The sequence below is a fragment of the Rhincodon typus genome, chromosome 39 (genome assembly GCF_021869965.1).
Source record: "Rhincodon typus isolate 14 chromosome 39, sRhiTyp1.1, whole genome shotgun sequence".
Lineage (NCBI taxonomy): Eukaryota > Metazoa > Chordata > Chondrichthyes > Orectolobiformes > Rhincodontidae > Rhincodon > Rhincodon typus.
In genome coordinates, this window is record NC_063370.1 from 2,824,272 (window position 1) to 2,832,867 (window position 8,596).

Genomic DNA, 8,596 nt, shown 5'->3' on the forward strand with positions numbered 1-8,596 from the left:
CAGCGGGGAAGAAACTGTTCTTGAATCTGTTCGTGCGTGTGTTTAAGTTTCTGTATCCTCTGCCCGATGGAAGATGTTGGAAGAGATTATAACTGGGCTTGGGGGTGTGGGGGAAGCTGTTTGATAATATCGGCTGCCTTTCTGAGGCAGCGAGAAATATAAATGGGGAGGGGGGGCCGGGGCTCTGGATGGCTTTGAAAACCAGGGTGTGAATAGTAAAAATCGAGACACTGCTCAACTGGGAGCCAGCGTTAGGTCAGAGAGCACAGGGCTGGATAGGAGCATCGTGTAGAATATGAGCAGCAGAACGAGGAATGGCCTCAGGTATAGAGACGTGAGAACATGAGAGAGCAGTGGGAAGGTTTTGGAATAGCCAGCTCTGGTGGTATAGGCTGTGAATGGGGGCTGCCCCCAGCAGATGGACAGACACCAAGGGCAAGGTTACAGAGATGAACAAAGACAGTTTAGATGCCCTTCAAACCTCACATCCTGTTGGTGACTCAACCCACTTCCTTCCACTCAATGCTCAACTCCACCTCCCACACCCCCCTCGTCCCCACAACAACAATGGTGACAAAATCCTTACTGTCTGTTGTTGGAACCCAACCTTGAGAAATTCATCAATGTCTTTCTCACTGGCCTCCCATGCCGCCCTGGCCAGAGCTCTCCCCATCGAACATAGAACATTGAATATTGAACATTGAGCATCAAACACTACTGCACAGGAACAGGCCCTTCGGCCCACCATGCCTATACTGACCATGATGCCATTCTAAACTAATCCCACCTGCCTGCATATGGTCCATATCCCTCTGTTCCTTACCTGTTCACGTGTCTGTATAAATGCCTCTTAAGTGTTGTTATTGTATCCTCTTCTACCACCCCCCCCACCACCCCCCCAGCAGTGTGTTCCAGGCACTTACCACCCTCTGTGTAAAAAAAAACACCTTCCTTGCATTTTTCCTTTAAACTTTTCCCCCTCTCACCTCAAACCCATGACCCCATCTGTACCAGCTGATCCTTTCTTCCATCCCCCTTTGTCTGGACCATTTCCCGGGATCATCAAATGAGGCTGTTCTGATCATTATAACTGTGCTGGAAATAATAATGGAGGAACTGAACCATTTAGAAACCCTGTGACGGATGTGGGCTTCCCAAACACAGTGCTGGGAGACCACGTCTGGAATACTGTGAGCATGTTTGGTCCCCCTTATTTAAGCAAAGCTATCATTTCAATGGAGGTAGTTTGGAGAAGGTTCACTGGGATGATCCCTGGTCTGGGAGGGACCGTCTTATGAGCAAAGGCTAAACAGGTTGGGACACTACTCCCTGGAGTTTAGAGGAATGAGAGGGGATCACGTTGAAACATATCGGATTGTTAAGGGGCCTGACAGGGTAAATGCTGAGAGGGTGTTTCCCCTCATGGGAGGGTCTAGGACCAGAGGGCACAGTCTCAGAATAAAGGGGCACCAATTTAACACTGAGATGGGGAGGAATTTCTTCTCTCAGAGCGTTGAGTGTCTTTGGAACTCCTTGCCACAGAGAGCTGTGGGGGGGCAGAGTCCTTGTTATATATAAGGCTGGGATAGATAGATCCTTGATCAGTTGGGGAATCAGGGATTATGGGGAAAGGGCAGAAAAGTGGACGTGAGGGACGTGGCATCCTATTGAATGGCAGAGCAGGCTCAAGGGGCTGAATGGCCTACCCCTGTTCCTGGTGGTCCTCCAGTCACCCTCAGCACTGAGCCGGCCAAGCTGCAATGTGCTCCAGTTTCCTGCAGGTCTGCCTTTTCCATTCAGCCCCTTCCAACATCACACCCAACCAAAGCTCACACACTCTGAAACCCTCTCGTCCCCCTCTCTAGTCTCGCCAACAAAGCTTTCACAGCGAGTAATTCATTCACAAGGAAATGCCTCTGTTCTTCAATATTTATTCACTTTCTGACTGTCAGTGTGAGAATTGTAAGAAGTTGTGGGACCACACAATGATAAGTGCAGAACTATTAAAGTCGCTTTGTCATGCAGCTCGAAAACAGGCCCTTCAGCCCAACTCATCCATGCTGACCAGCTTTCCTAAACTGTGCTAGTTCCATTTGCCTGTGTTTAATCCATATCCCTCTAAACCCTTCCTATTCATGTACCCATCCAGATGCCTTTTAAATGTTGTAATTGTACCAGCCTCCACCACTTCCTCTGGCAGCTCATTCCATACACGCACCACCGTCTGTGTGAGGAACCACCAGACTAGTTCAAGCAGCAATTAAGAATTCGTAAAATCATAGAATCCTTACAGTGTGGAAACAGGCCATTTGGCCCAACAAGTCCACACTGCCCCTCCAAAGAGTATCCCATCCAGACCCATTCCCCTACCCCTGCATTACCCATGTCTGACCCACCTAACCTAAACATCCCTGGGTACTATGGGCAATTTAGCATGGCCAATCCACCTACCCTGCACATCTTTGGAGGAAACCGGAGCACCCGGAGGAAACCCGCGCAGACACGGGGAGAATGTGCAAACTCCACACAGACAGTTGCCTGAGGCTGGAATTGAACCCGGGTCCTGTGAGGCATCAATGCTAACCACTGAGCCACCGTGGCACCCATTGCAGAGTTACACTTCTGAAGAAGGGTCACTGGACCTGAAATGTTAACTCTCTCTCCCTCCACAGGTACTGCCGACCCTGCTGAGTTTCTCCAGCACTTTTGGTTCCTGTGTTTCTTATTGAGTTATCCCTGACTGAGACCAATGTAATGAGATGGTAGTTATTTGGTTGGGTGTTGCTCTGACTTTGTCACTCTTCCATTGACTACACTTCGGGGAGTTTCAGCTGCGAATTTTGAAATGATACATATATCGAAATGCTGAAAATAGGAGCGGGAATAGGCCTTTTGGCCCTTGGAGCTTGCTGTCCTAATCAATACGATCATGGCTGATCATCCAACTCAGTCCCCCGTCCCTACTTTCTCCCCAGACCCTCTGATCCCAATTGTCAATCAAAAAGAGGATGTTATCCTAACAGATCCATGTGTGAAAAATTGCAACGTGCTGCTGTGCAGAGAGGCCTGGATGTCTTTGTGCATGAATCACAAAACGTTGTTTTGCAGGTGCAGCAGGTAATTAAGAAGACAAATGGAATTTTGTCCTTCATTGCTAGAGGGATTGAATTTAAAAACAGGGAGATTATGCTGCAGCTATATGGGCTCCTGGTGAGGTCACACCTGGAGTACTGTGTGCAGTTTTGGTCTCCTTACTTGAGAAAGGATGTACTGGCACTGGAGGGGGTGCAGAGGAGGTTCACTCAGGTGATTCGGGAATGGAGAGGGTTGGCTTATGAGGAGAGATTGAATATATTGGGACTATACTCATTGGAATTTAGAAGAATGAGGAGGGATATTATAGGAACATATAAAATGATGAAGGGAATAGATAAGATAGAAGCAAGGGGGTTGTTTCCAATGGCAGGTGGAGCTAGAACTAAGGGGCGTAGCCTAAAATAAGGAGGAGCAGATTTAGGACTGAGTTGGGGAGGAACTTCTTCAGCCAATAGGTTGTGAATCTGTGGGATTGCCTGCCCAGTGAAGCAGTTGAGGCTTCCTCGTTGAATGTTTTTAAGGCAAAGCTAGATTTTTGGACAGTGTAGGGATTAAGGTTATGGTGAGAGGGAGGGTAAGTGGAGCTGAGTCCATGAGAAAGATCAGCCATGATCTTATAGAATGGCAGAGCAGACTCGATGGGCCGAATGGCCTAATCCTGCTCCCGGTTCTTCTGTTCTTAAAGGAGTTGGGACGTCATGTTGAGGTTGTAAAGGACATTGGTGAGGCCTGTTATAGAATACTGTACCCAGTTCTGGTTACCCAGTTATAGGAAGGGTATTATTAAGCTGGAGAGGGTTCAGAAGAGATTTACCAGGATGTTGCCATGTATGGAGTGTTTGAGTTATAAAGAAAGGCTGGATAGGCTGGGACTTTGTTGACTGGAATCTAGTATGTTGAGAGATGACCCTAAAGAAGTTATAAAATAATGAGGGGTATAGATAGAGTTAATGGTAGTTGTCTTTTCCCTATGATGAGGGACTTTAAGACCATGGGGCACATTTTTAAGGTGGGAGGAGAGAGATGTAATAAAGCCATAAGAGGCAATTTTTTTTACACAGAGAGTGGTTCATGTGTGGAATGAACTGCCAAAGGAAGTGGTGGGTCTGAGTACAGTTACAATGTTTAAAAGACATTTGGATAAGTCAATGAGTAGGAAAGTTTTGGAGGGAAATGGGCCAGGAGCAGGCAGGTGGGACTAGTTTAGTTTGGGATTATGTTCAGCATGGACTGGTTCGACCGAAGGGTCTGTTTCTGTGCTGTATGACTCTCTGTTGTCTAACTCTCCTCCATTGTCTCCCAGCCAGCCCCATCTGGCTACCGTATGAAATGCATGAGTTTCTGATTTGCAAACATGTCAATGCTGCGACTTTTTGTGTGAGAAGCAAGGATGGCAATCCTGTTTGAATGCGTGAAACGCTTTGACATTGACTGTGCCAAATGCGATTTCAAAGCTGTCACGTTCAGATGCAATTTCCAACAGGAGGGCTATCTTCAACAGAGGTTTCAATCCCAAGGGGATTCTGCTCAGAATGAAGACAGAATGTGTGCAGGGACGCACAAATAAGATTCTGCCAACCTGTCTCGGAAAGGGCAAGGAAGCTTAGAGGAGAGTTTGAGTGGCGTAGCTCAATGTTCTTTGGGGTTAAAAGAATTGAGGGGTAAACATTAAAAAAAATCTATCATTCTGACAGGCTTGGGGGAGGGGGAGAGGGAGGGAGAGGGATGGAGGGAGAGAGGGATGGAGGGAGAGAGAGAGGAAGGGAAAGGGAGAGAAAGGGAGGGAGAGATGGAGAAAGGGAGGGAAGGAGAGAGGGAGGGGGAGAGAGAGAGGGAGAGAGGGAGGGAGGGAGAGAGAGGGAGGGAGGGGGAGAGGACGGGAGAGAGGGAGGGAGAAAGGGAGGGAGACAACACCTTCCGGTTGCGAACCATTTTAACTCCCCCTCCCACTCCCTGGGTGACATGTGCATCCTGGGCCTCCTCCAGTGCCACATTGATACCACCCACAAACTGGAGGAGCAGCATCTCACATTCTGCCCTAGGAATCTACAGTCCAATGGCCTAAACATGGAATTCACCAGGTTTAAAATCTCCCCACACCCGGCCTCATCCCATTTCCAACCCTCCCTCTCATCCCTGCCTCCTTGACCTGACACAACCTGTCCATCTTCTCTCCCATCCCACTGACCAATCCCCACCACTGCCTACCTGCACTCACCTATCACCACTCCACCTACCTTCCCCAGCCCCACACCCCCCCTCTATTTATTTCAAAGCTCCCCTTCCCCTCTCCCATTTCTGAAGAAAGGTCCCAACCCGAAACATCAGCTTTCCTGCTCCTCTGATGCTGCCTGGCCTGCTGCGTTCCTCCAGCTCCACACCCTGTTATCTCAACCATGCTGTGCAGCTGAAATTTGCAACTCAAGGAAGCCCACAAGCGGTATTTGCTTGGTGTGACTCAGGGGAGTGATGTTCAGTGAAACATAAGGGCAGTTCCAGCCTGGTGAAGCCGAACCATGCATCCGCTTCACGAGGCTGCAGTGAATGCAATGGAAGCGGGAGGAGATATCGAGCAACTGTTTGATGGGGAGTTGATATGGCAATCTAAATTTGAGACCTGTTGCCTGACAACTACTTGCTGACCACAGAAGAAGCAGGAAGGCCTCCAGGCTGAAGAGGAATTATCACTGAGAGAAATCAGAGGTTAGATCTTCAAAGGTGACGAATTGGAATCCCTTGTGAAGGGACAAAGTTTCAACAAGATTTGCTGAGCCAAGGGGAGGCGATGGCCTAGTGGTATTATCACTGGACGGTCAATCTGAAAGACTGATAATGTTCTGGAGATCTGGGTTTGAATCCTGTCATGGCAGATGGTGGAACTTGAATTTAATTTAAAAAAAAATTCTGGCATTAAGAGCCTAACAATGACTATGAATCCATTGTCAATTATCGGGAAAAACCCATCTGGTTCGTTGATGTCCTGTAGGGAAGGAAACTGCCATCCTTACCTGGTCTGGGCCTACATGTGACTCCAGACCCACAGCAATGTGGTTGCTTCTTAACTGCCCTCTGGGCAATTAGGGATGGGCAATAAATGCTGGCCACACCCCCATCCCGTGAATGAATTTAAAAGAAAAATTAAACACTGTCACTCACGTCTGGGTGGGATCTGTCTTGACGAAATCTATTTGATGTTTGGGCGGTGGTGGGGTTGAGTTGGCAGAGTAATGCTGATAGTGTAGGTTCAATTACATAGAATCCCTACAGTGTGGGAGCAGGCCCTTCGGCCCAACAAGTCCGTACTGACCCCCAGAGCATCCCACCCAGACTCATCCCCCTATAACCCACCTAATCTACACATCCCTCAACACTATGGAGTAATTTAGCACGGCCAATCCACCCTAACCTGCGCATCTCTGAACTGTGGGAGGAAACCGGAGCACCCAGAGGAAACCCACACAGACACGGGGAGAATGTGCAAACTCCACACAGACAGTTGGCTGAGGGTGGGATTGAACCCGGGTCCCTGGCGCTGTGAGGCAGCAGTGCTAACCGCTGTGCCACTGTGCCACCCAGTGGAGCTACGACGCTCCTTCTTAACCTCTTCCCTCTGCCTGAGGCACAGTGACCCTCAGGCTAAACCACCACCAGTCGCCTCTCTCTCTCTGTAATGAGAGAGTAATGGATGGTCTGTTAGACTGTAGCGACATTACCTTTTCCTTGATGTTGTGGCCAGAGGCAGATCAACCATGAGTAGGAGTAGGCTCGAGGGGCTGAATGGCCTACTCTTGGTCCTTTTTTTGATTTGATGCAGTTGGTCCTGTGTTCGTTGGTTAACTCACATTTATCTTGTTCATTCTGGATGTTCGAGTATAAGTTGCATACACAATGTAGATTCTTTTACTTTCTGAAAGTTTACTGGCTGCTCCAAACCGTCGAATTTTGTGGCTTTATTAGTAAGTAGCTGGAAACTCGAATGCTGCCTGCATCGAACAAAAGGCTTACAGTTCACAAATCAGATTGTAGTCCAGCCCAGGATGGTACCAAGTCTCATTCTCCTAGCCTTGAGAACAAATACTTTGACTGTCTAAGCTGAGGGGAAAGCTTTAAAAGGGAGCTGAGGGGCAACTTTTTCACACAGAGGGTGGTGTGTGTGCGGAATGAGCTGCCAGAGGAAGTGATGGAGGCTGGTACAATTACAACATTTAAAGGGCATCTGGATGGGTGCATGAATAGGAAGGGGTTAGAGGGATATGGGCCAAATGCTGGAAGATGGCACCAGGTGTTGTTAAACTTGAAAGGGTTCAGAAAAGATTTACAAGGATGTTGCCGTGGTGTTGAGCTACAGGGAGAGGCTGAATAGACTGGGGCTATTTTCCCTGGAGCATCAGAGGCTGAGGGCTGACCTTATAGTGGTTTATAAAATCATGAGGGGCAAGGATAGGGTGAATAGCCAAGGTCTTTTCCCCAGGGTAGGGGAGTCCAAAACTAGAGGACATAGGTTTAAGGTGAGAGGGGAAAGATTTAAAAGGGACCTAAGTGGCAACATTTTCACACAGAGGGTGGTGTGTGTATGAAATGAGCTGCCAGAGGAAGTGGTGGAGGCTGGTACAATTACAACATTTAAAAGGCATCTGGATGGGGACATGAATAGGAAGGGTTTAGAGGGATATGGGCCAAATGCTGGCAAATGGGGCTAGATTAATTTAGGATATCTGGTCGGCATGGGTGAGATGGACCGAAGGGTCTGTTTCCGTGCTGTACAGCTCTGTGACTGGATGCAAAAGATTCCATGGCTTACTTGGAAGCTTGATATTTATTGATGAACAAACAGCACTGAAAAGAAAAAGCTCATCTGGTCATTGTCACGTTGCTGTGTAATAAAGTGACTGTGTTTTTGCAGCCTGTAAATGTCAGTTGGTTTAGTGTGAGCTGTGAAAGAGACTGTCAGAATTATAATTTGTTACCTTAACCTCGGAAGGTTACAATGTCACGTCACGTTGCTTTAACAGTTGCCTTTATTTCAACAAAGGTCTTATAAATTGAAAAGACAAAATGAATCTCAGAACAACAGGACTGATATGGCACATTATTTTGGTGTGATATTTACAGAACTGTGCCTTCTCTTTTTCATAAAGAGTTTGTGACAAATAATGATACATATTAAAGATGGCACTTTGCAATTAACAAAAATAAAAACTAGGCCTCTCAAAGGTATTAGAAAAAACACACACATGCATGTGCACACACACACGTGCACGCACACGCACACATACACACACACACCCTCAGACACATGCATGCCCACACACACGCACACACACAAACACATGCGCGCGCACACACATGTTTACAGTTACACACACACACACACATACATACACACACTCAGACACATATGCGTGCACAGACACACTCACATACACATACACACACACTCACACACTCATACACACACACACGCATACACACACACACACTCACACGCACACACACACAC

At 47.6% G+C, this 8,596-nt stretch overlaps 1 protein-coding gene across 1 annotated transcript in view; it reads left to right on the forward strand.

Annotated features, from left to right (window-relative positions):
* xgb (x globin) overlaps positions 1 to 8,596 on the forward strand; it is a 55,646-nt gene that overhangs the window by 39,616 nt on the left and 7,434 nt on the right. The window contains exon 3 of the mRNA XM_048618198.1: positions 6,465 to 6,473. Coding sequence (XP_048474155.1) covers positions 6,465 to 6,473 — 9 coding nt within the window. The remainder of the gene's footprint in view (positions 1 to 6,464; positions 6,474 to 8,596) is intronic.